The sequence below is a fragment of the Oncorhynchus mykiss genome, chromosome 12 (genome assembly GCF_013265735.2).
Source record: "Oncorhynchus mykiss isolate Arlee chromosome 12, USDA_OmykA_1.1, whole genome shotgun sequence".
NCBI lineage: Eukaryota > Metazoa > Chordata > Actinopteri > Salmoniformes > Salmonidae > Oncorhynchus > Oncorhynchus mykiss.
Window position 1 is genome coordinate 59585811 of NC_048576.1, and position 27673 is coordinate 59613483.

The 27673-nt window shown below is 42.4% G+C and overlaps 1 protein-coding gene and 2 long non-coding RNA genes across 3 annotated transcripts; 2 read left to right on the forward strand and 1 right to left on the reverse strand.

The window, feature by feature from the left end:
- Nucleotides 1-650: 650 nt before the first annotated feature.
- Nucleotides 651-10377, reverse strand: amdhd2 (amidohydrolase domain containing 2). The gene is made up of 12 exons (XM_021624330.2): nucleotides 10218-10377; nucleotides 8109-8260; nucleotides 7811-7947; nucleotides 7468-7607; nucleotides 6358-6412; nucleotides 5897-6109; nucleotides 5371-5459; nucleotides 3232-3376; nucleotides 2897-3004; nucleotides 2757-2825; nucleotides 2163-2264; nucleotides 651-1750 (listed from the first exon to the last, which is right to left on the reverse strand). Exons 2-12 carry the CDS (start codon nucleotides 8189-8191, stop codon nucleotides 1677-1679), a joined length of 1215 nt encoding a protein of 404 aa, XP_021480005.1. The 5' UTR covers nucleotides 8192-8260; nucleotides 10218-10377; the 3' UTR covers nucleotides 651-1676.
- A 426-nt stretch (nucleotides 10378-10803) lies between these two features.
- Nucleotides 10804-12468, forward strand: LOC118937690. Its single transcript, XR_005035051.1, has 2 exons — nucleotides 10804-11268; nucleotides 12114-12468. It is a non-coding gene; the product is annotated as an uncharacterized LOC118937690 (long non-coding RNA).
- Nucleotides 12469-13560: 1092 nt separating this feature from the next.
- Nucleotides 13561-25713, forward strand: LOC110537890. Its single transcript, XR_002475687.2, has 5 exons — nucleotides 13561-13989; nucleotides 14099-14417; nucleotides 14671-14748; nucleotides 16431-16541; nucleotides 24568-25713. It is a non-coding gene; the product is annotated as an uncharacterized LOC110537890 (long non-coding RNA).
- Nucleotides 25714-27673: the final 1960 nt, after the last annotated feature.

Here is a 27673-nt window from a genome sequence, read left to right on the forward strand (position 1 = left end):
TTGGCAGTGAAACGAGGCTACTCGGGCGAGAAAAAAAAACTCACTCAAAAGTGAGAGGAAAATATAAATGTACTGTTTGAAAATATGAAGAAACTCATTTTTATTTGGCGTGCCCCCCGACACCATTGCGCGTACTCTAGTTTGTGAATACCTGATCTAGAGAATACAAAATGTGAGACAAGTTTTTGAGTGGACTATTGCATCACTTTTAGTCACTCTTAGGCCCAGAGCATAGCGGAGCAGAGTAGCAAAATCAGGGATCAGGGATTTTCACCAACCAATTGGTGAAAAGAAAACAGTTACAGTTGTGTGATAAGAGTCTATTATAGTATTATATTAGATACAGCAGATATTTAATTAATTCTATAAAGGAAGTAAAATCATGCTTAAACGTTGTACCTTGTTTAGGGTTTGGGAACGTGGGGCATATAACCCTGTGTTTGTACTTGAGCGATGGTCAGACTTGAATAAAGCATAAACAATTCCAGTGTCTAACAAGCAATTGTGAGCTCACAGCCAAAAAGGCATCTAATTATATAGCTATGTCACGTTCCTACACAATTTCCTGATTTTCACAGGCCGACCACAGAGACGTTAAATCATGGAAAATTTGAATTTTACCTACTAATAGAACATAGGCTTTCACCAAATTGACAGGAGTTTTATGATTTTATTTATTGGGGTGGATTATCCCTTTAATAGACTAGTTTTATGCATAACAACTTTCTATCCAAGCTGGGAGAGATCGAGAACAGCTCATGTCATGCAGGTTCCGGTAGCCTATACTGGACAGTTTTACAATATATTTTTAAAAATCAATTGGTAGCTGATTAGTATGCTGTTGCATCGCAAATACATTTTACACTCTGCAATCTGAATTTACAACTTGAATTACTTAACAAGTAATTACATTATTGCCATCAGCCAGCAGTAAAAAATGTCAGCATTGCAACACCGTGTATAGCTTTGTGAAATGTTAGGCTAAACATGAGAAAATGATGACCAAATAGGCCTAGCAATAAACATTGATCCATTAGCTAAAGCAAAGCTTTTACATGCCCTGGCACCACAGAAATCCTATCATCGATTCGATATGCATGCAGCTGCATAGATATGTCACAATTTCAGCACCATGGACAATGATCGGTAGTCTATACTTTATGAGTGGCTGTCTGGCTGACACTTAAGATTTTGTTTTATTTTCGGGAGGGATCTAACCCTGCGGGGGTCCAGAGAAACTGCGTTACCCCAGTGCTATGTTCCCATGTATCAAACAGATTATTAAAATAATTTCAATGCAGTATATGTTGTGTTAAGTGTCTTAATGCAAAATGTCAATAAAAATATAGCACAAAACTATTGAATTCTATACTGTAGCATTTTACAAGTGGCTCCATTTTACCAGGGTGCAGCTCAAATAGCACCCTACATAGAGTACTTCTTTGTGCTACATCCAAAATTCTTCTTATAGAGTGGTGCCATCTATGGTCTGAGATAAGTGTCCAGCACAATGCAGCCAGGCATTGATGTGTCCCAAATGGCACCCTATTCCCTTTATGATGCTCTGTTCTGGTCAAAAGTAGTGCACTATTTAGGAAATAGGATGCCATTTGGGACATGCCCATTTGGTCCACGTGGGCGGGTGGGGCAGCGGTGGGGGACTGATTATTATGATGTCATTTCCTCCACACTTCCTGGCCTGCGATGTAGGTGGCTCTGACGTTGATAGCATCATCGAGCAGAACGAGATCTAACGGGGGAGAGAGGGGGACATGTTTTACTATTTAGTGCTTCTTCCTACACCACACACAAGACCTAGACCAGTTGTTTTCAAAAATCTCTTCGGGACCACCAGACATTTTTTTCTCACATTTATGGAATAGTTAAAAAACATAGAATAGCTGGGGGTCCCCGAAGAGAGGTTTGAAAACCCCTGACCTACACAACCAGTTGAGGAGACGAATCAATGACCGTAATCAAGGGGGGGGGAGAGAAAACCTGTAGACATTCAGCCCTCCAGGAATTGAGTTTGACACCCCTGGAGTAGACAGAGCAAGACCGCCCTCTGCTGTTTACTTTCTCACCTGCATCTGACCCTAGTCCAGGGGGCCTTTACAATCGCTTACTTTAGGTGAGTGTGTGTGTGTGTGTGTGTGTATCACCTGCGTCTGCCCCATAGTCCAGGGTGCCTTTACAACGGGTGATGCCCAGGAGCTGTGCCGGGTGGAGTGACGCTGCCTCCAGGGCTTGCTCCACACTGCAGCCTGTCAACACAAACACACACAGGGCCGGATTACCGAATGGGAATGCAGGGCACGTGCTCCGTGGCCCCCAACCTTCAGGGAGCCCCCAACCAAATGTTTTTCATTTTATCTTTGGGGGCCCCCTGGAGGTCAAGGGCCCTGGAGGTCGGGGGCCCTGGAGCACATGCCCTGCATACATGGCAAAATTCTCTCAGCATCAAGGTAAAATGTTTAGAACAGCAGGACATTAGCTTAAAACTGCTACAATAGCATTATAAAAGTGCAACAAAAAATGTTGTGTGTTAAAATGCAGTAAGTTAGCCATTTTCCTAAAAGGGGATGGGGGCCCCCCTGGAGGTCGATGACCTAGGGACCCAAACGTGGTAGTCCGGCCCTGCATGCACACACACACACACACACACACACGTGTGCACACATGTAGTAAGTAACCACATATTTAGAAGGACTGAATAACTTTTGTAAGACAGCCCTTTTACTAACACACACACTCACCTGAAGCCTGTTTGAAGTGCCTGACACACATGTCCATTGTGGCTATACTGCCACTGAGCGTCTTGGTGCCTATGAGTAAAGACCGTTTTAGAGACAGCTTCGGGAAAAAGTTGTTTACACCTTACAAAAGAGATTCTGACCTGCTACATAAGCATGGAGCCCCTGGATCTCAATGACTTGCTGACCCAAGGTGTGGCGGCCCGGAGGTAGACCCATCGCTGTGATGGCATCAGTCACCAACACTAGACCTGTAGGACAAACACATTAAGCCAACACAAGCATTGCCATAGATTTCTTGAAATTAGTATGCATATTATACCTGACATTGCTTGAACAACTTCTGGTTTCAAGACTGAAACTCACAGCATTACAACAGAAGACTCCAATAAACACTCCAACACAACCCCACACACACAGAGAGACACATCAGAGCACACACACACACAGAAGCTGTGCGTGTAGTTCTTACACAGACCTGTAGGGTGTGCTCGGTGGGCGATACGCAGGGCGGCAGAGTTGGTGTGGATGCCATCAGCAATCATTCCGTAGAAGACCGTCCGGTCCTGGGGAACCTGGTCGCTGGTGAGGAGACCCACAATGCCCGGGTCTCGATGGTGAAACTAACCCATCACGGTCACCATGGCAACAGAGAGAAACGGCCATCATCTTCCATTACATTATTACAGTACAATTGTGAAACTGTAGTTGAATAGACTTGGCAAGGCATCTGAAGCATGTGTCCAACAGTATAGTGTAGACCGTATGTCTGTGATTTGGCTGACCACACCCAGAGGTGGACAGGTTACTCATTAACCACATTTACACTTCTCCTATTATTACTGTATGGTTTGAGAAACAGAAACACTATCAGTGTAGTGATGCAGGTCTTCAGATGTTGTACACATGAAATTGTGTCATTCCAAATGTTATAAGCAACGTTATATTACATTTTGTACGTCTCCAGCCGTTTCCCCTATCCAGCTGTTCCATCTAGCCTGCTGCTAGAATGGACGGAGATGTATCGTTCAAGTTGCAAATGGATTATAACGTTGCAGATAAAGTTGAAAGTGTAATGTGTCTTTGGTGGTAAAAAAGCAAGATTCTCCTATAAGGGTTATCCAGTAAAACGTCAGACAGCGATGTTACTGGAAGGAGAAACAGAGGATTGTACTACACTCACATACGAAAACTAACATACAGTACATACTAAAAATGTACAGTTGAAGTCGGATGTTTACATACACTTAGGTTGGAGTCATTAAAACTCGTTTTTCAACCACTCCACAAATTTCTTGTTAACAAACTATAGTTTTGGCAAGTCGTTTAGGACACCTACTTTGTGCATGACGTAAGTAATTTTTCCAACAATTGTTTACAGACAGATTATTTCACTGTATCACAATTCCAGTGGGTCGGAAGTTTACATACACTAAGTTGACTGTGCCTTTAAACAGCTTGGAAAATTTCTGAAAATTATGTCATGGCTTTAGAAGCTTCACATCATTTGAGTCAATTGGAGGCCTACCTTCAAACTCAGTGCCTCGTTGCTTGACATCATGGGAAAAGCAAAAGCAAAGCCAAGACCTCAGAAAAACAATTGTAGACCTCCACAAGTCTGGTTCATCCTTGGGAGCAATTTCCAAACACCTGAACACCACGTTCATCTGTACAAACAATAGTATGAAGTATAAACACCATGGGACCACGCTGCCGCGTTCTATCTCCAAGTGATGAACGTACTTTGGTGCGAAAAGTGCAAATCAATCCCAGAACAACAGCGAAGGACCTTGTGAAGATGCTGGAGGAAACAGGTACAAAAGTATCTATATCCACAGTAAAATGAGCCCCATATCGACATAACCTGAAAGGCCACTCAGCAAGGAAGAAGCCACTGCTCCAAAACCGCCATAAAAAAAGCCAGACTACGGTTTGCAACTGCACATGGGGACAAAGATCGTACATTTTGCAGAAATGTTCTCTGGTCTGATGAAACAAAAATAGAACTGTTTGGTCATAATGACCATCGTTATGTTTGGAGGAAAAGGGGAGGCTTGCAAGCCAAAGAACACCATCCCAACCATGAAGCACGGGGTGGCAGCATCATGTTGTGGGGGTGCTTTACTGCAGGAGGGACTGGTGCACTTCACAAAATAGATGGCATCATGAGGATGGAAAATTATGTGGCTATATTGAAGCAACATCTCAAGACATCAGTCAGGAAGTTAAAGCTTGGTCGCAAATGAGTCTTCCAAATGGACACATGACCCCAAGCATACTTCCAAAGTTGTGGCAAAATGGCTTAAGGACAACAAAGTCAAAGTATTGGAGTGGCCATCAAAAAGCCATGACCTCAAACCTATAGACAATTTGTGGGCAGAACTGAAAAAGTGTGAAATTAATCATTCACTCTACTATTATTCTGACATTTCACATTCTTAAAATGAAGTGGTGATCCTAACTGACCTAAGACAGGGAATTTTTACTAGGATTAAATGTCAGGGATTGTAAAAACAACTGAGTTTAAATGTATTTGGCTAAGGTGCATGTAAATTTCCGACTTCACTGTGCTAAATGGAAAACATAATACAATATGATGCTGTGTTATATTACTCACAGGCAGCATAGCATTGAAGAGATGTGTGATGAATGAAGCTCCGTTCTGCACAGCCTCCTCAGCTTGGGACAGGTTGGCTACAGAGTGTCCTACACGTGGAATCGGTCGACAGGTACACTTAGTGGTATCACATCATCCTACACAGTATGGCAACCTCCTGCTTACAGACAGGAGATGTCTATTGGATTGAATAAACAGCCTGGTTTTCTGTTGTTTAAAATAAGTCTTCATAAACCCTTTATAAGGCCTATATATATGCTTAATAAAACATTTAGGAGCAGATGTAATACATACAGTATAAAGGCTATGTCATTCCCAGCATGCACACAAAGAGGAGTATCTAAGTCATACATATAAATTAGATTTTATTCCCATTCCCAGAATACTACACCTACCTAGAGACACAGTGATGCACAGTGATGATTCATAAAACATGCATAAGGCCTACATAGATGCTTCACAATTAAATCATGCATAAGCAGACGTCATAGGCCTACATATCCTATTCCCAGTTTAATTCACCTACCTAGAGAAACAGTGATTCCCCTCTGAGCCAGCTCTCTAACCACCTTCTCACTGTTGGGTAGCTCGGGGGCCAACGTCACCATGGCAACGTTATCAAGGGTCCCGTAGGTCTCAATCAGGTCCAACATGCCGCCCGACTGGAAGGAGCGCAGGTACTGCTCCGGGTGGGCTCCCTTCTTCTCTAAACTGATGAATGGACCTTCTAGATGACAGCCTTGAGAGAGAGCGAGGGGGTGGGGGTAGAGACGGCGAAATGGACAAAAAAGGGCAGAAATATGAAATATTGACAGAATGTGTAATGGGGTAAAAGAGACAACATATTTCAGCATATCACACTGTTTTATAACATTTCCTCTATCACCATACAGTTATATGGAATACAGTATTGGATATCATGTCCAGATATAAGGACCAATCGGACATATGAAGATGTGTCTACATCCTTCCTGACTGCTTCTTTACCCAGAACTCCAGCTCCCTCCACTCCTCCACTGTGAACTTTAACCTCAGACAAGACCTAGAAAACAGGTATTTTACTTGAAAGGTACGTGCATCAGGATTTCATAACACATGCATAAATATTGCATTCATAAGCAATACATAAGAATTTGATCGAGCCTGCCTGGAGTGCCAGGCCAGGTGGGTGTGGTTTGCATATTTGAAACTATTTGGATCCAAATCAAATCACATTTTATTGGTCACATACACATATTAAGCAGATGTTATTGTGGGTGTAGCGAAATGCTTGTGTTCCTAGCTCCAACAGTGTAGTAGTATCTAACAATTCACATTGCGCCAGACAAGATCAATCCACCACAGCTCAAGTATTTGAAAGAAAACCAACACTATTTGAAACACATTTGAATGGGAGTCACTAATGACATACACTATATATACAAAAGTATGTGGACACCCCTTCATATTAGTGGATTAGGCTACTTCAGCCACATCGGTTGCTGACAGGCGTATAAAATCAAGCACACAGCCATGCAATCTCTATAGACAAACATTAGCAGTAGAATGGCCTTACTAAAGAGCTCAGTGACTTTCAACATGGCACCGTCATAGGATGCTATCTTTCCAACAAGTCAGTTCGTCAAATTTCTGCCCTGCTAGAGCTGCCCTGGTCAACTCTTTCCTGTTTCAGCATGACAATGCCACCGTGCATAACGCAAGGGCCATACAGAAATGGTTTGTTGAGATCGGTGTGGAAGAACTTGACTGGCCTGCACAGAGCCCTGACCTCAACCCCATCGAACACCTTTGGGATGAATTGGAATGCCAACTGCAAGCCAGGCCTAATCGCCCAACATCAGTGCCCCGCCTCACTAATGCTCTTGTGACTGAATGGAAGCAAGTCCCTGCAGCCATGTTCCAACATCTATTGGAAAGCCTTCCCAGAATAGTGGAGGCTGTTATATCAGCAAAGGGGGGACCAACTCCATACGCCAATGATTTTGGAATGATATGTTCGACGAGCAGGTGTCCACATACTTTTGGTCATAAAGTGTATGTGAGACAATGGTGAGAAACGGGACATGTTGAGAGGACAGGTGTAGAGGTGGTGCCTACCTTGTGGTAGATGTTTGGAGGGGAGGTGACTAGGGTGGGTAAAAAAGAGGTGACACCATGCTCCAAGATTTTCTTGGCTACTAGGGCCACACCTCCTCTGACATTACTGGTTGCTTGCGAGAAGTCAATGCCATATCCTCCTGTGGGTGTAAAACAATGGATCATTGATTGAGTTTGGAAAATCCTGTATCCAATGGCTTCCTTGTTCTGGTGAGAGAAACAGCTCGCAGGCTGTGTTAGTTTTCGCAAGGAACACTCCTCCAATAAAGTCCATACCTGCAATTGAATTGGGGACAGTCCCTGGAGTGAATTGACCCCCCCCCCCCCCAAAGAAAAGACTAACCATTGATCTGAACGTCAATGAACCCAGGAGCGATGATGAGGCCTTCACAGTCAACACGTTGATCTGCGTAGCCTTCCTCATCAAAGAACAACTTCTCTGGGTCTAGGATCCGCCCTTCCCGCACCCACAGATCCTCTCTGGAGGAAAGACAGGAACAATACACACATTATTAAACAAACCCTGTCACACACACAGTAACACACATCGTAACAACGCTTGTTTTACATGTAATGGTATTTATTTTACATGTGTGTGTGTATGTTCATATCCACGTGCTTGTCTGTTCATTTGTGTGTACCGCTGCAGCTTGTGATCTCTTAGTATCCTGCAGTTGACGAACTGGGTGATCGGCGCCTTCGACACAGACTTATTGGTAGGCATCTTCCACAAGACGCTATGTCACCTCTATGACACCTCTCCTGAAGTGTAGTCACTTCAGAAAGACTCGCTCTATAAATAACAGTCAAAGAACAGTACAGACAAGTTATCAAAGAAAGCCTTTGAAGAGTTACACTATTACAGTACACTATTACAGTACCAACCTGTAAAACCTTGAATAGCCAACTGTTCCGTCTTTATTCTTCAGGTTACATATCACATCTGGGATAATCAGTACACCAACCCACCACCATAAACAGACACACCAATGTAAGAACCTTCCTATAACAACATTGTACAATGCTGAAGGTGCAACATTTGACTTTGACCCCCATGTTGTCATTGCATTTTATTTCACCCTAGAACAGATCTGATAAGAAGCTAACACTAAAACCATTTGAATACAGTGTTGTTAGTCTATTAATGAATAACAACAGTGTGTAGGAAGGCAAAGACACCATAAATTACATGATAACAGGAAATATATGTATTTCCATGACAGAATAAAAGCAATGTTGGACTTACCTTGCAGAGAGCATAGTTTCAAACTACATGCAACTTAAAAGTTACATATCACAAAATGTGTATTTGAAATCTTTTGGACCTCAGATCAACCTAAGGGAATCTTATTTGAGTCAGAAATGTATGTTCATATGATAGAGAAGATATATAACAACCTTGCTGAGAATATTTCCAACTGACAATCTCTTAGGAAAAAAATATAAACTATTGGAACCAAGACTTAATAAAAAGAACTGATGTTGGCACAAGGTGGAGGGAAAGCTGGAGCATAACCAACTAAATTAAAGTTAAAGAAAATGTACTCTTAATCCAGTATGAACGAATGTATAGAATTTATAATACAAAAGACAAAATTCAGAAATCCAACTGTACAAAGGCAGTCATATCTTAAAAGTGCAAACTATACTGACCAAAAATATAAATGCAACATGTAAAGTGTCGGTCCCATATTTCATGAGCTGAAGGAAAAGATCCCTGAAATGTTCAATACGCACAAAAAACTTCTCTCAAATGTTGTGCTATTCTTTGGGGCATCAGTTAGTAAGCATTTCTCCTTTGCCAAGACAATCCTGACAGGTGTGGCATATCAAGAAGCTGATTAAACAGCAGGATCATTACACAGGTACACCTTGTGCTGTGGACAATAAAAGGCCACTCTAAAATGTGCAGTTTTGTCACACAACACAATGCCACAGATGTCTCAAGTTGAGGGAGTGTGCAATTGGAATGCTGACTGCAGGAATGTCAACCAGAGCTGTTGAATGTTCAATTATCTACCATAAACTGCTTCCAAAGTCGTTTTAGAGAATTTGGCATTACATCCAACTGGACTAAAAACCACAGACCATGATTAACCACACCAGCACAGGACCTCCACATCCGGTTTCTTCACCTGCGGGATCATCAGTGACCAGCTACCCAGACAGCTGATGAAACAAGTATTTGTCTGTAATAAAGCCCTTTTTGTGGGGAAAACAAATTCTGATTGGCTGGGCCTGGCTCCCCAGTGGCCGGGCCTGGCTCCCAAATCATGTAAAATCCATGGATTAGGGCCTAATGAATTTATTTCAATTGACTGATTTCCCTATATGTACTGTAACGCAGTAAAATATTGAAACTGTTGCATTAATATTTATATGATGCATACTTTCAGTTTTTCCGAGCACACATCACTCGCGCATAAGAGGGAGTCTTGCGCTGCTCGTGGTAGCACATGCGCAGAATAAATATACCGCTGGAACGCGGTTTAAGCGGTTTACATGTCCGAATAATTCGAAAGATTTCGGCGTACGTTTATTTCAATTTTTACCTTACACCGATTAAGGTTTTTACATGACCGAGTAAGGTTTTTACATGACCATTTCCATAGTCGGTGTAAGCAGTTTAATATAGGATTATTCATATGCATGTAAACGTACATCAATGTATTACATGAAAACGTTGGTCTGATCTCAGCTGTAAACGAATAAGATAGCTCATCTTTCTTTTGAATAAATCGAATACTTGCCCCATAGAAGACAGTCAAATCGCAGTCAGTGAGAATTCCAACAACGGTAGACGGATGGAATCATGTGAGAATGCTGCAGTCAGCTGATCAAAACAACGAACGGACTCGCGGAAGAGAGAACAATGACGTTTTAGCGGATGTATAAATCTGAAGCATCCGGTTAGCGTTTCCACTCGGAGCAAAGCTCTCGTAGAAACTTGCGGATAGGAGGGTCTGAGGACTGGCAGAGAGCGTTAGCTCCAGAGGCTGAGGAGGGTGGTGGATGGAAGAGCGCCACGGCAGTTCTTGATAAAGAAGGACTTCAGGCTGCGTTTCAAAGTCAACATACGGTCAAAACACTTAAAAGACACACCCTCGCCACTTACCCTTAGGGGAATCCTCCTCGCCATTTTTGGTGGGTGGTCCAAATGATTAGCCAAGGGACGTTTGCAACGTAAGCCCCTCAGCCCTCGTTTTTTGTCGGCTTTGCGAGTGTACAATTATGTTCACTCCGGGGCCTGAAACTCCCCATAATTCAATTCGCGACGATTGTACAAGTGGCGTCACTACAGTCCCTGGTTCAAATCCAGGCTGTATCACACCCAGCCGTGATTGGGAGTCCCATAGGGCGGCGCACAATTGGCCCAGCGTCGTCTGGGTTTGGCCGGGGTAGGCCGTCATTGTAAATAAGAATTTGTTCTTGACTGACTAGCCTAATTAGATCAAGGTTAAATACAATTTTTTTAAATTCCGGGAAAACTTAAAAACAACATCAATGGAGAAGTCAACATACAAGTATAAGTATAAGCGAATGCAAATAAGTTATACATTGTGGTACTAATGCAAAAAGTAAACACTTTTGTTTGGTTATCATTTTCCTTCAGAAGTTCCAGCTAGGCATTAGCTAATTAATTTGCTAGCTATCATACAGTGCAGTAGGTGAATAATAATAATGATATATTTAGTAAGTAAACCTGCACTCATAATTGACTGCAGGGCATAAAAGCACCCACAAGCTACCGGTGCCTGAAAACACAATCATTGCGGGATGAACGAGTGACGAATTACCAAGGTAAAGTTGGTTTTATAGTCACACATTCAGACGATTCGGATGTTTAGAGATGGATTTTGGCTGACATTCTGCACATTTTCTCATCAATAAAACATTTGACCTCAATAGTTTTATGTTCCCAAACTAAAATATGTTACAGAGTGGACTATGTTTGTGGACTTAACCCTTTGCCAAAGTTATATTTTTTTAGTTGATTAGGATTTAAAGGGTGAATTGAGTTATTGCATACATGCAATTCACAGAGTAGGCGTTCCCTAACGGAAATATGCAATACATGCTCGATCTCAATTGATGCCAGGCACAACACAACTGGGAACCCTGGAAATCTTTGACTTCTGACTTCAGTGTGTTGAAGACAACTGGGAACTGGGACAGCAACGACCACCCACTGGCAAAAATAATTTTGAACGGTCATCCAACTCAGGCCTCTTTCTAGAGCTCTGAGCTTCTGACCTAAAGATCACTGACATCATGATTTGACCTCATATTTTTCAGAATTTCCAGTTGTCTTGAAAGCACCATGAGTACCACAGTATGAGTCATAATACCCATAAACCCTAGCTGTAAAACCAATAAATGATTACATTTTTTTTGTTGCCACATTTCTGTGTCTAGGATTTTAGAACTACTTCATATAAGGTCTGTGTTTCATGTAGGCTTACCCTGGCGTGACATTTTAATAACTCTCTCAGACAAGGTAACATAGTAGGATTTTAGATGCGCAGATAGACCTAAGCCCAGACTATTTTACCGATACTATAGTAAAGTCTGTGGGTTATGGGAATATATAGACGTTAGCATTTTAGTAATCAACCTAGCTAGTAACTTTTTTTTTGGTCTTTCAGATTGGCGGACCGGAAACCCAGTGACAACACTCGGGTCTGCAGCTGACATTTTCCGTTGGGAAAGAGAAATGGCCCTGTATTTGCCAGAAAATGTTGCTCATCCATCATCGCAGAAGAGGAAGAGTCATATACTTCCACAATGGCAGAAGAGGTAGATCCAGACACATTCAACATGGCAGACGAAGTTCCAGGCGCCTCGGCCACTGAAGAATGTAGGAGGCTGCTGTCTACACCGTTGCGGAATGTTCTCACTGAGGTGCATCTTATTAAGGAAACAGTGCAGTTGAAGGTTCTACAGGAGAATCAGCTGTATACCTGCAACGGGTATTCAGCATCGTGGCTGTCTGATAAAGTACTTAGGAAAAAAACAGGACTTCCAGACAAAGACATGTTCAACATCGTTGTTGAATACTTGGAATGTTAAAAGGACTGCGTTGTCTACTTTGCCAAGTGTAGGGTGAAGATGTTGTCATTTGAGGATCAAGTGTTTATGGCTCTTATGAAGTTGCATCACAACTACACCAACTTGCACCTGGCTCAACTATTCTGTTGTGGTGCAATCACTGTCCGCAATGTTACCATCACTTTCATTCACGTGATCCACAAGCTTTTTTTCATTAGCATTATGAAGACTTCCAAGTTGGGAACCAAACGTGCTTGTGTCTTTTCATGGGTCCAGCAGAAACTGCAGGATGGTCATTGACTGTACTGCCATGGAAGTTGCTACTCCAAGTCAGATGGATCTGCAGAAGCAAACCTAATCTGTGTACCATTCAATGACCTTCTAGCTACTCCTGGGTGTTGTACCTAATGCATTTTAGATGTGCAGATAGACCTAAGCCCAGACTATTTTAGTAGTCTGTGGGTTATGGGAATATATAGACGTTAGCATTTTAGTAATCAACCTAGCTAGTCATTTTTTTTTTTGGTCTTTCAGATTGGCGGACCGTGGTGCTTTCAATGTGATCTGTATCGGACAAAGCAATTGTCCAGGCTCTGTCGCAGCTGGCTGCGAATGGGATGTCCATGGGGCGACGCACAATTGAGAAGATTTTCATGTCTTCATGTCTGGAGACATGATTTTTGTCAGACAAAGGCTTCTTTTTTTTTAACCCCTTTTTTCTCCCCAATTTCGTGGTATTCCAACTGGTAGTAGTTACAGTCTTGTCTCATCGGTGCAACTCCCGCACGGATTCGGGAGAGGTCGAGAGCCATATGTCCTCCGAAACCCAACCCAACCAAGCCGCACTGCTTCTTGACACAACGCACATCCAACCCGGAAGCCAGCCGCACCAAAGTGTCAGAGGAAACACTGTACACCTGGCGACCTGGTCTGCGTGCACTGAGCCCGGCCCGCCACAGGAGTCGCTAGTGCGCAATGAGACGAAGATATCCCTGCCGGCCAAACCCGGACGACGCTTGGCCAACTGTGCGTCGCCCCATGGACCTCCCGGTCGCGGCCGGCTGCGACAGAGCCTGGGCTCGAACCCAGAATCTCTGGTGGCACAGCTAGCACTGCGCCACCCAGGAGGCCCAGACAAAGGCTTCTTGATCCAGAGCTTGACACATGCAGGAATTACTGTGAACATTCCTCCATTCCTGAACCACAAAGGTTCATAGAGCGTGAGATGCATCTCACAAAAGACATAGCGAGAAATGGGATCCATGTTGATAGGGCAAATGCTTGACTATAAGATGTAAAAATCCTGAAATTCATCCCACCTTGTCTGCGTTATAGTAATGTGCTGGTGCAGACTTGCTGTGCACTTGTTAACCTCCAAGGCACACTCATCAGAGAAGTAGCTGTTGGTTGGGAAACGAGAACAACGAGGCATGAGGGTTTGGTGTTAAGGGACGAGTTGTCACATTGTCGAAGGTGGGGTTGTGTTAGGATAAACAATGCATTGTCTGTACAGATAAAGTTGATACAGCATTGAAAAATACCCACTATTGACCAAATGTCTCTTTGTTTTCCATTCCAACAGGAGTGCCTCCCTCAGACCATCCTGTGCATGGACATCCTGTGCCAGTGTGATGTGGTTGTGGAGACTACAGCACATCAAGCCTGTGGACGAACAATTCAGTAACTCATCAAATATGATACAATATTGTGTAAAACATTGAATTTGTAGATGTCTCAGTTTTGCCTGTCCCCTTTTCCACATGTTTTATACATGAGACGTGACATGCGGAACATAAGGCTCACCCCACGAGAAGTATGATCAATGCCACCCTCAGCAAGGAGAAGTGATGTCTCTCCCATCCTGCATTTAGCAGAAACTGAAGCTCCACAAAACAAAGGGGGTAAGAAATAATTTAAACTTCACAGATATAAATTCCCACTGTGCCCATGATAAAAATGCAATGTGAATTGTGTTGTACTACTGAATGAAACTGTGAGGAGATGCACTCAGACCAGCCCTTGTGATTGAACTTATGTTAACTACCTTACTTTAGTTGGCTGCTTTGCGGAAAACTTGAATGTAATATAACCTATTATGGGAGCCAAGTGTGTGTGTGAACTATGTGTAATATTTTTGGACCATTTGCTTCCCAGAAAACAGCTACTGACAGGTGGTGCGAAGAAGACGCTGATCCAGTGCCCCCCCAAAAAACATTGGAATAAAACTTCAAGGTAAGAAAAACTAATATGTGCAAAAAGTATTTACAAGATATTTACAGATGTTCACTGTTGCGGTGCCAACTTTGGAAGAATGTGGTCCTTAAAAAACTCCTCCAGTCCAGTAATATGAGTCTGCCAGAGGTTGTCACACTGGATGGGGATGGTAATGGAGGCTTTGGTGGTCCACACAAAGAAGAAGCAATTGTCCCTTCCAGTGATGTGGCGCTGCCCTTGGACCTGGTGCTGGTAAGGATGGTCTTCACGAAGGCTGTAAGACCCTCTCTCCTCCTGGATATAGAAATCCTTTGACATCACTGCCTCTTCAATGGAAAGGTCCCTGGACTTCTTGATGCCCCCAGGTGGTAAGTTTATGTAAAAACACATCTGCCACGCTGATCCTCAACATGGGGGCCCCTCAGGGGTGCATGCTAAGTCCCCTTCTGTACTTCCTGTTCACTCATGACTGCATGGCCAGGCACGACTCCCAACACCAAGTTTGCTGATGACACAAGTGGTAGGCCTGATCACGACAACAATATGACAGCCTATAGGGAGGAGGTCAGAGACCTGGCCGTGTGGTGCCAGGACAACAACCTCTCCCTCAATGTGATCAAGACAAAGGACATGAATGTGGACTACAGGAAAAGGAGGACCGAGCATGCCCCCATTGACAGGGCTGTAGTGGAGTAGGTTGAGAGCTTCAAGTTCCTTGGTGTCCACATCACCAACAAACTGACATGGTCCGAGGGCACGACAAACCCTATTCCCCCTCAAGAGACTGAAAAGATTTGTGTTCCTCAGATCCTCAAAAGGTTAAACAGCTGCACCATCAAGAGCACTGGTTGCATCACTGCCTGGTATGGCAACTGCTCGGCCTCTGACCGCAAGGCACTACATACGTACGGCCCAGTACATCACTGGGGCCAAGTTTCCTGCCATCCAGGACCTCTATACCAGGCAGTGTCAGAGGAAAGCCCTAAAGACTCCAGCCACAGTCTATATTTATAGTCATTGACTGATCTCTCTGCTACCTCATGGCAAGCGGTACCGGAGTGCCAAGTCTAGATACAAAATGCTTCTCAACAGCTTCTACCAGCAAGCCATACGACTCCTGAACGGCTATTCTCTGTTTATTATCTATGCACTCCACTGAACCTGCCCCGGAGAGGGTTCCTTAGACTCTGAAGATCCTTCTCTGTGGGCTCTCGGGACAGAGGGTTGTTGTCTTAAGCCAGGTACAGATCCTCCACTGACTCCAGCTGGTTGGGCACGGCTGGCTCCCTCCACTTGCATTCCACATCCTCACAGCCGATATTGTGAACTGCAAAAATAGCCAATTGTGCCGCCTGGCTACACTTATAAGCTCTATGGGGACATTCACATGTGGTAGAGAGAATCCCCTGGTCACCTGTAGAGATCTGCCAAGAGGAAAGATGTTAAGTGACATATGCCTTTCAAAGCATGACTTTGAACAGCTTGAAATGCATTTGTTTTCAGAAATGTGCTATATAAATAAAATTTGATTTGATTGATGACATTACAGCTGTAGAATTTTTAATAAACTGTCATTTTCACAAGGACAAGTGCAGTTTTTCCATTACATTTTTATTGAACATTTGAGATTTTATCACTTGATATCAATTTGTAGATGCATTGAAATGTTGACTTTATGTCCCCTTTTCCCCACATTTTAGAAATGAGGTGTTGCTTGCGGAACATCCTGCTCATCCCATGAGAAGCAGAGCATGATCAATGCCACTTGCAGCAAGGAGATCTTCTGGAATGGATGTACTCTCACTCTGGGGGTAAGATAATTTAAACATCCCAGATCTATAATCCTACTGTGCCCATGATAAAATGCAATATGATTTGTGTTGTACTACTGAATGAAACTGAAGAGATGCACTCAGACCAGCCTTTGTGATTGAACTTACTAGTTAATGACTTAAACTCTTCGAAATTTGACTTTTGAGAAACATGGATGAACGTCTACTTCTAACTTGAGACTGCGAGAGCTTGTTGGCTTTTTTTTTGCATGTGACTACTCATGTTTGTTAATAACAAATAAACATAAATAAATGTGCACAATGAGCACTTGTTGTCTTTCAAATACGTCATTAGAGTTGTTGGTTAGCTAGTTAGTGAATTTGACATGGAGAAAATTGGGCTACTGAAATGAAAATGGATGGCCCTCCCCTTCAGCAAAATATATTTGACCTAAACCTCCCTGAACACTTGAAGAAGAAAAAATAATAATTAAAACAGGATGCAAAATACCAAAATTGTATTCTAACACCCCCCCCCCCCCCCCCCCCCCCATGGAGACAAAACATGGAAAAAATATATAAACATTTACAAAATAACACTTTCAATATTTGGAAGACCCTCAAGTCCTCTACACAATATTGTGCTGCTGATGCCAGGTGCCATAGCAGTCTCTTTCTGCTGTAAAGCAGAGGGTCACCAAGCATGTGGTGCAGGTGATGGGGGACTTCATTTTGCAAAGAACACAGCGACGCCTCCATGCTGTGCCCTTTTGGACCTGAGGCACATCCATGCCTGCAGAAATAAATTTGGGCAGATGAACACCACTTGTGGCAGGAGCTGGATGAGCTTGGCACTGGGGGCTCCCATTCGGAGTCAGTGTCACTGTGAAAGAAAATGTTCAGTTAGAATAGTTTCACATATGATCCCTGTATCCCGGTTTAATAAACATATATATTAACACAGGGAACATAAGGTTGAATATATTATTATAGACCTGCTAGATCTACTGTCTATTTTATATTATGACATTTCAGCTAGATCTACTGTCTCTATTATATTATGACAGACCAGCTAGATCTATTGTCTTTATTATATTACAACAGACCAGCTGTATCTACTGTCTCCATTTCACTTTGGCCATTGTTGTGTGCCTGCCCTCCCCTCAACAGCCTCAAATAGGCTATTTCATTTCACAAATAATATTTTGTATTATTAATTTCTAACCACGGCATTGGCATGAGAAAAACTTGCCAGTCCAAAACAATGTCCTCTCCGTTCAAAAAATATTCTTCCATTTGGGAATCGCTAAATGAATCGTCCTCCAACAATCTCTGTCTAATTTTCCCGATCAATTTCTTCTAAAATTGTGTGTACATTTGTATATCTAGACTTAGATTTAGCTTTCCCTGACTTAGTCACCATACTAATTGATATATAAACAGCTGAAGATGCGCTTTACCAAAACAACGCTATGCGTAACATGCATTGCTCCTTCCGGTATGAAACTTCAATGGCGAATGACCCTCTTTACGCCGGAGTTTACTACATGGATTGGTCTTCCAACACATAAACATTACATATTCCCGTTTACCTCAGCTCATTGGCTATCTACCCAGCTAGATTTCAAGACGATCAGTGGTCATTGGGTTAAAATACAGTCAATCAACGAAACAGCGGTCATATCATTGGTGCACAAATGATGTCATTACGTGTTTCAGGGATCGTTTGACAGTGAGTGGAGGGCATTTGACCGCTGACCCATTACGGATGTAGGAAATCAGGCAGTGATCGCTGAGATCTTGGTTGAAAACAGCAGAGGTGTATTTAGAGGGCAAGTTGGTTAGGATGATATCTATGATGGTGCCCGTGTTTACGGCTTTGGGGTGGTACTTGGTAGGTTCATTGATAATTTGTGTGAGATTGAGGGCATCAAGCTTAGATTGTAGGATGGCTGGGGTGTTAAACATGTCCCAGTTTAGGTCACCTAGCAGCACGAGCTCTGAAGATAGATGGGGGGGCAATCAGTTCACATATGGTGTCCAGAGCACAGCAGGGGGCAGAGGGTGGTCTATAGCAGGCGGCAACGGTGAGAGACTTGTTTTTAGAGAGGTGGATTTTTAAAAGTAGAAGTTAAAATTGTTTGGGTACAGACCTGGATAGTAGGACACAGCTCTGCAGGCTATCTCTGCAGTAGATTGCGACACCGCCCCCTTTGGCCGTTGTCTGAAAATGTTGTAGTTAGGGATGGAGATTTCAGAGTTTTTGGTGGTCTTCCTAAGCCAGGATTCAGACACGGCTAGGACATCCATGTTGGCAGCGTGTGCTAAAGCAGTGAATAAAACAAACTTAGGGAGGAGGCTTCTAATGTTAACGTGCATGAAACCAATGCTATTATGGTTACAGAAGTCATCAAAAGAGAGCGCCTGGGGAATAGGAGTGGAGCTAGCCAATGAGCTGAGGCAAATAAATTCATTAAAAATCCTACAATGTGATTTTCTGGATTTTTTTTCTCATTTTGTCTGTCATAGTTGAAGTGTACCTATGATGCAAATTACAGGCCTCTCATCTTTTTAAGTGGGAGAACTTACACAATTGGTGGCTGACTAAATACTTTTTTTGCCCCACTATGTGCCCTCTGTTCCCCATTGTCCTTTTTGATTATTGTTCCATGTCCGTTGGTCTTGTGAGTACCTGTGCTCTGTTGTATCGGCTTGCGTGTTATCCGTTGTCGTGTCTTTACTATCATTAACTGAAGACTTTTAGTTTTTATCAAATATTCTCTGTAATTAGCATTTCGTGATTAACTAATCAGGCAAATGTACAGTGCCTTGCGAAAGTATTCGGCCCCCTTGAACTTTGCGACCTTTTGCCACATTTCAGGCTTCAAACATAAAGATATAAAACTGTATTTTTTTGTGAAGAATCAACAACAAGTGGGACACAATCATGAAGTGGAACGACATTTATTGGATATTTCAAACTTTTTTAACAAATCAAAAACTGAAAAATTGGGCGTGCAAAATTATTCAGCCCCTTTACTTTCAGTGCAGCAAACTCTCTCCAGAAGTTCAGTGAGGATCTCTGAATGATCCAATGTTGACCTAAATGACTAATGATGACAAATACAATCCACCTGTGTGTAATCAAGTCTCCGTATAAATGCACCTGCACTGTGATAGTCTCAGAGGTCCGTTAAATGGAACACACCAGGCAGGTCCGAGATACTGTTGTGAAGAAGTTTAAAGCCGGATTTGGATACAAAAAGATTTCCCAAGCTTTAAACATCCCAAGGAGCACTGTGCAAGCGATAATATTGAAATGGAAGGAGTATCAGACCACTGCAAATCTACCAAGACCTGGCCGTCCCTCTAAACTTTCAGCTCATACAAGGAGAAAACTGATCAGAGATGCAGCCAAGAGGCCCATGATCACTCTGGATGAACTGCAGAGATCTACAGCTGAGGTGGGAGACTCTGTCCATAGGACAACAATCAGTCGTATATTGCACAAATCTGGCCTTTATGGAAGAGTGGCAAGAAGAAAGCCATTTCTTAAAGATATCCATAAAAAGTGTTGGTTAAAGTTTGCCCCAAGCCACCTGGGAGACACACCAAACGTGGAAGAAGGTGCTCTGGTCAGATGAAACCAAAATGGAACTTTTTGGCAACAATGCAAAACGTTATGTTTGGCGTAAAAGCATCACACCATCCCCACTGTCAAACATGGTGGTGGCAGCATCATGGTTTGGGCCTGCTTTTCTTCAGCAGGGACAGGGAAGATGGTTAAAATTGATGGGAAGATGGATGGAGCCAATACAGGACCATTCTGGAAGAAAACCTGATGGAGTCTGCAAAAGACCTAAGACTGGGATGGAGATTTGTCTTCCAACAAGACAATGATCCAAAACATAAAGCAAAATCTACAATGGAATGGTTCAAAAATAAACATATCCAGGTGTTAGAATGGCCAAGTCAAAGTCCAGACCTGAATCCAATCGAGAATCTGTGGAAAGAACTGAAAACTGCTGTTCACAAATGCTCTCCATCCAACCTCACTGAGCTCGAGCTGTTTTGCAAGGAGGAATGGGAAAAAAATTCAGTCTCTCGATGTGCAAAACTGATAGAGACATACCCCAAGCGACTTACAGCTGTAATCGCAGCAAAAGGTGGCGCTACAAAGTATTAACTTAAGGGGGCTGAATAATTTTGCACGCCCAATTTTTCAGTTTTTGATTTGTTAAAAAAGTTTGAAATATCCAATAAATGTCGTTCCACTTCATGATTGTGTCCCACTTGTTGTTGATTCTTCTTCAGTTTTATATCTTTATGTTTGAAGCCTAAAATGTGGCAAAAGCTCACGAAGTTCAAGGGGGCCGAATACTTTCGCAAGGCACTGTAATTAACTAGGAAGTCGGGGCACCAAGGAAAATATTCAGATTACAAAGTTAAAATTTTCATAATACAACTTTTCAAATATTTTAATATCTGATCACTTAGACTTCGAATTAATGAATTAATTATCATGTTAGGAAATGATAACAGTGTTTTCCTAGTGGGATAAACCGGCGTCGCCGATTTGGTGTACAAAAGGGGAGTGGGGGTCGACTGAGATAAGACAACACACACTTAATTAATTAACAATTGAAATGCTAATCCTTTGCACATGAACGCTCACTCATTTGGGAATAATTGCAATCAATATATACATTTACGCTCAGTGTGTCTTCGGGATCTCTGTTGAAAAGTTTGTTTCTGTTGGAGAGTCTGTTCGCCCTCGCTCTCTCTGCCGTGGTTAGAATGGATAGTTCAGAGTGACATTCATTCATGTCGTTATAGAATAGCTGTTTCGAAGGTTGTCGGTCTTCGCGTTCAATGATACCGAATTCCTAGCTGCAGACTAGTAATTCATATCAAAGACTTGTTCTTATTCTGTCGGTATCGATAGTCTAAGAGTTTAACCACGTGGTATGGTTAAAAGATTCCGTCATCTACTCAAACCTTGGTCCTCTCGTTATCAAGGTAAGCTGGTCTGCAACCTTTGTCCTTTCGTAATTGAGAGAAACATGGTCTGTTGAGAAATTCTCAAGGTGGGGGTTTTATTCGGAAGAGCAGAAATAGGCTGTCTCATGACGCCAGGTCCTAACTGTGTTCATGGGGGCGTGCCAGAGACTTAAGTGAAACTTTGCACAGAAATACATTTCTCTCAAATTACATCATTACATAGCATCCCATAATTTCACAAATAGTTTTGTCTTTCGTCATTCATCCTGTATAGCAATTAGATGCAAGCCTCATAACTGAGGCTATTATATGAACAGCGTTATGGTAATGTGGCCGTATTGTCTCCCACGAGTTTCACAAAATGGTACCAAACGGACCAGTTCGTAGCTGGATTCTTCACCGATCTTTTATACCTTCTCTATAACATAAATGTCGTTCGGTTCTCCCCTGCTCCCACCCTGGGAGGATGCAAGATCTCCTCTCCTTTTCTGTCAACTCAACCAGTGTGTTTTCCCAATAAATTCTCTGATTATCCTAGCCCCTCACTCCCGTTAGCTCTGATTGATTCTGGAGCTGCATTACGCATTCCTTTTGTTCCCCTACAGTCATCCGTTCCGATTCGTGCCCTAGATGATTGTCCAATAGGGACAGGGCTCGTACATCACATCACTGTTCCCATTTCTCTGCTGACCCATGACACTCATTTAGAACAGATTACCTTCTTGATTATAGACACCTCCACGCACCCTGTTGTTTTAGGTTGTTTTGATCCATCTGTGCCCAGTTTAAGACACCCAGACACCTCCCTTATGGAAAGCTTCTTCCCCTGCCAGTTCCACAACGACCCTGGTCTCACCTCTCGATGGACTTTGTCACTGACCTTCCCCCCAGCCAGGGGAACACCACTGTTCTCGTCGTTGTGGACCGGTTTTCCAAAGCTTGTCCCTTCCTTCCTCTGCCTGGGCTTCCGTCGGCCATACAAACTGCGGAGAATCTTTTAACGCACGTCTTCCCGGCACTATGGGATCCCGGAGGATATTGTGTCAGACTGTGGCCCTCAGTTCACCTCGCAAATGGAAGGCGTTCATGGAACGCCTGGGGGTCACGGTCAGTCTCACCTTCGGGTACCATCATCAAGCAAATGGGCAGGTGGAGAGGGTCAATCAGGAAGTAGGCAGGTTCCTGATGTGTTGCAGTCAGGTCCGGCCGGGGGAGTGAGCGGATTTTCTACCTAGGGCTTGAGTACAGTCAGGTCCGGCCGGGGGAGTGCTATTTTAAAATTGTATTCCTGCGGCTGTCTCCTATACAACGTGACAAATACAGATTAAAAAAGGGCTTATATGAAAACCACACCACAAAAATCTGATGAATTATAAACGTATAAATTAATTGATCAGTAATCATTTTTATTGTTTAAATGTGTGTGCGTGCGAGTGTGGAGAAGATTACTGAGTAGTTTGGGTCATCAGGCTGACCCCCAGTCTTAGCTTGACGTTATTGAGGGATGATGTTTTGGCGATGTGAAGATAAGAATTCCAGGTACCTCTATATCTGATAGAGAATTGACTGTGAGATGTGGCAGTTGGGAGGGTGAATGTTATCGCAGAATTAACCTGGAAGAATCCATTAACGGATTTCGGTAAGTTGTCTGGGAGGTATGAGTATTTGTAGATGAATGTGCGTAATTGGTGTACATGTCGTAAATAGACAAGATATTGAGTTTCTTAAACAATGTTTCAGATGGAGCCAGGTAATTGGAGGGGGCTAGTCTTGCAAATTTATTTTGTATGATGAGTCATTTGTGAAGGTAGGAGGCATATGTACTGGCACTGACAGTCCTTGCCAATGACAAGCATACACATAACATGATGCAGCCACCACCATGCTTGAAAATATGAACGAGTGGTACTCAGTGTTGTGTTTTGTTAGATTTGGCCCAAACATAATGCTTTGTATTCAGGACATAAAGTTAATTTCTTTGCAACATTTTTTTCAGTTTTACTTTAGTGCCTTATTGCAATCAGGAAGCATGTTTTGGAATATTTTTATTCTGTACTATCTTCCTTATTTTCATTCTGTCATTTATGTTAGTATTTTGGAGTAACTATACTGAACAAAAATATAAAAGCAACATGTAAAGTGTTGGTCCCATGTTTCATGAGCTGAATTAATAGCTTAAGTGGGCAAACCTTCGATGGCCACTGGTACACTGTGCTCTGCATTGATGAATCCCGGTTTCAACTGTACCGGGCAGATAGTGTCTTGTTGGTGAGCGGTTTGCTGATGTTAGTGTTGTGAACAGAGTGCCCCATGGTGGGGGTGGGGTTATGGTATGGGCAGGCATAAGCTACTGACAACGAACACAATTGCATTTTATCGATGGCAATTTGAATGCACAGAGATACCCTGACGAGATCCTGAGGCCCACTGTTGTGCCATTCATCTGCTGCCATCACCTCATGTTTCAGCATGATAATACATGGCCCCTTGTCACAAGGATCTGTACACAGTTCCTGGAAGCTGAAAATGTCCTAGTTCCTCCATGGTCCTGCATAGTCAACAGACATGTCACCCATTGAGCATGTTTGGAATGCTCTGGATCGACAGCGTGTTCCAGTTCCCGGCAATATCCAGCAACATCGCACACCCATTGAACTGTATTTATTTATTTTACCTTTATTTTACCAGGTAAGTTGACTGAAAACACATTCTCATTTACAGCAACGACTTGGGGAATAGTTACAGGGGAGAGGAAGGGGGATGAATGAGCCAATTGGAAGCTGGGGATGATTAGGTGGCCATGATGGTATGAGGGCCAGATTGGGAATTTAGCCAAGACACTGCAGTTAACACCCCTACTCTTATGATAAGTGCCATGGGATCTTCAGGACACCAGTTTAACATCCCATCCTAAAGACGGCACCCTTACACAAGGCGATGTTCCCCAATCATTGCCCTGGGGCATTGAGATATTTTATTTTAGACCAGAGGAAAGAGTTCCTCCTTAAGACTTCCTCTTAAAGACTTCTTCCTAAAAAGTTCCTCCTACTCCTCTCCCATCCAGGGACCAACCAGGAACAACCCTAATTAGCTTCAGTGGCAAGCCAGCAGTGGGATGCAGGGTGGTATGCTGCTGGCCCATTGAAGAGGAGTGGGACAACATTCCACAGGCCACAATCAACAGCCTGATCAACTCTGTGCGAAGATGTCGAGCTGCATGCTGCAAATGGTGGTATCACCAGATACTGACTGGTTTTCTTATCCACACCCCTACTTTTTTTAAAGTATATGTGACCAACAGATCCATATCTATATTCCCAGTCATGTGAAATCTATAAATTAGGGCCTAATGAATGTATTTAAATGGACTGATTTCCTTATATGAACTGTAACTCAGTAAAAGCATGAATTGTGTTTATGTTGCACTTATATTTACAATTGGCTCATTCATCCCCCCTCCTCTCCCCTGTAACTATTCCCCAGCTCGTTGCTGCAAATGAGAACGTGTTCTCAGTCAACTTACCTGGTAAAATAACGGATAAATAAATAAAAAAAATTCTGTCCAGTGTCGTAGAATTACAACATTATGTTAATCACATTACTTTTATATTAGAATGTATCCCTATATTAGTACATTCCCACTGTCATATCTAATAGGCAACATAATAGTGTTCTTAGAACTGTGTCTGTGAATTGAGAGGAGCCGCTGAGATTTTAACACTGACAGTAGATTTACGATGGCTTGGTGTCTGTGTACCTGTTTGTCTGTGCCAGGGACATCAAATCTCCTTTTCCTCTCCCATATGGCAGATGAATGCTGAACTTAATCGTTTGAGGGAATGACCTGCTGTCTATGTTACATTAGTACTTCTGTATAAACAAGCAGTAAATGACCAAGAGACAGAAACTTGTTGCTATGTAATCTTGATGTCTGTTGCATGAGAGCACAATGTACCTTTGTATAAATTCTCTCATCTGTGATGGACTTTACTATAAAATGTGTTGCATTAGTCCCGCTGGTTGAGTTCTCAGTCATCACCTCCAGGGTGGTTATCAAACCCCCTTTTCTTTTCTTTTCTTACAGTGGGATGCCGGAGGGTAGTGCGTTGAACTTGTGAAGGGGGTGGGCACAGTCAAACTGGATGGATGTCTTTGTCTCTGTGTCTCGCTTCATCAATTAAAACAGTCACCAATCAATTTCATTAATTCGGGGAGAGTGGGGTAAGTTGAGCCATGTTTTACATTCAACATTACTTCATCAAGGGAAATATAATATTCTTTCTAACAAATAGATCTACAGTGCCTTGAGAAGGTTTTCACTCCTCTTGACTTTTTACACATTTTGTTGTGTTACAGCCTGCATTTAAAATGTGTTACATTGAGATTTTTGGGGGGCACTCGCCTACACAGATAAGGTCAGTGGAATTATGTTTTTCAAAATGTTTACAAATGTAAACAAATATTCAACCCCTTTTATGGTAAGACAAAATAAGTTCAGGAGTAAAAATGTGAGTAACAAGTCACATAAGTTGCATGAACTCACTCTGTGTGCAATAATAGTGTTTAACATGATTTTTGAATGACTACCTCATCTCTGTACCCCACTCATACAATTATCTGTAATGTCTCAGTCGAGCAGTGAATTTCAAACACAGATTCAACCTCAAAGACCAGGGAAGTTTTTCAATGACTCAAAAAGAAGGGCATCTATTGGTAGATGGGTAAAAATAAAAAAGTAGACATTTATTCGCCAATGTCAAATGTGACATGTCCATTATGTTGTGCTGAAGGATGGCACATGCTCTAAAGTAAAGCTCCCGAGTGGCACTGCATCTCAGTGAAAGAGGCATCACTACTGTCCCTGGTTCGAATCCAGGCTGTATCACATCCGGTCATGATTGGGAGTCCCATTGGACAGCACATATTTGTCCGGGGTAGGCCATCATTGTAAATAAGAATTTGTTCTTAACTGACTTGCCTAGATAAATAAAGGTTAAATAAAAAAATATATTTAAAAAAGTCATCTTAATTTAACATTTCATCTTCAATTGATGTCCCAAGGACCAACGCATCAAACGTGGCCTTCGTTAACCAATACAGAGTGCCGAGAATCTCCCGGCACATTGCTCATTGGCTTAATCTACAAACCAATCATCTCCCACAACACCTTCCCCCATATGTCTTGTGCACCTCTTTCGTATTGGCAATAAAGATATTGTGTTTGTAACTCTGACACACATCGACCACAGTTTCGAAGGGTGTAGTCTTTCTTCTTCTCGGTGGAGCCATTAACTAGCTAGCTCTGTCCCCTGCTAATTAGCTAGCTGGAAGGTAGGACCTGTTTTTTTTTTTATAACTAAATAACACAGACACAAAGTCAAAATTGACTATATCGTACAAATTCATGAAAACTAAAATGTGCTTTTTGGTTTTAATTTAATATGAAGAACCAAACCTGTCATTCTAATTATTTAATTAGAATTAAATAAATGCACACATACAGTGCCTTTGAAAAATATTCAGACCCCTTGACTTCTTCCACATTTTGCTATGTTACAGCCTTATTCTAAAATGGATTACATAAATAATTTCCTCAGCAATCTACACACAATACCCCATAATGACAATGTGAAAACAGGTTTTTAGAACTTGTGACAAATTTATATAAAAAACAGAAATGCACCGAAAATCACTATAAATAGATACATAAATAAATCGAGACATAATTCAATAAATGAGAAAGGAAATAAGTGTCACTGAATAGGCTGATTCACAATTCCATTGATCCACAATTCATAGGTGAAGTTCTGCAGTGAAATATACACTGAGTATACAAAACATAACATGGGCTGACCAGGTGAATCCTATGAAAGCTATGGTCCCTTATTGATGTCACTTGTTAAATCCACTTCAATCAGTGTAGATGAAGGGGAGGAGGAAGGTTAAAGAAGGATTTTTAAGACTTGAGACATAGATTGTGTATGTGTGCCATTCAGAGGGTGAATGGGAAAGACAAAAGATTTAAGTGCCTTTGAATGGGGTATGGTAGTAGGTGCCGGTGCACCGGTTTGTGTCAAGAACTGCAATGCTGCTGGGCTATTTCACAGTCAACAGTATACCGTGTGTATTAAGAATGGTCCAGCACCCAAAGGAAATTCAGCCAACTTGAC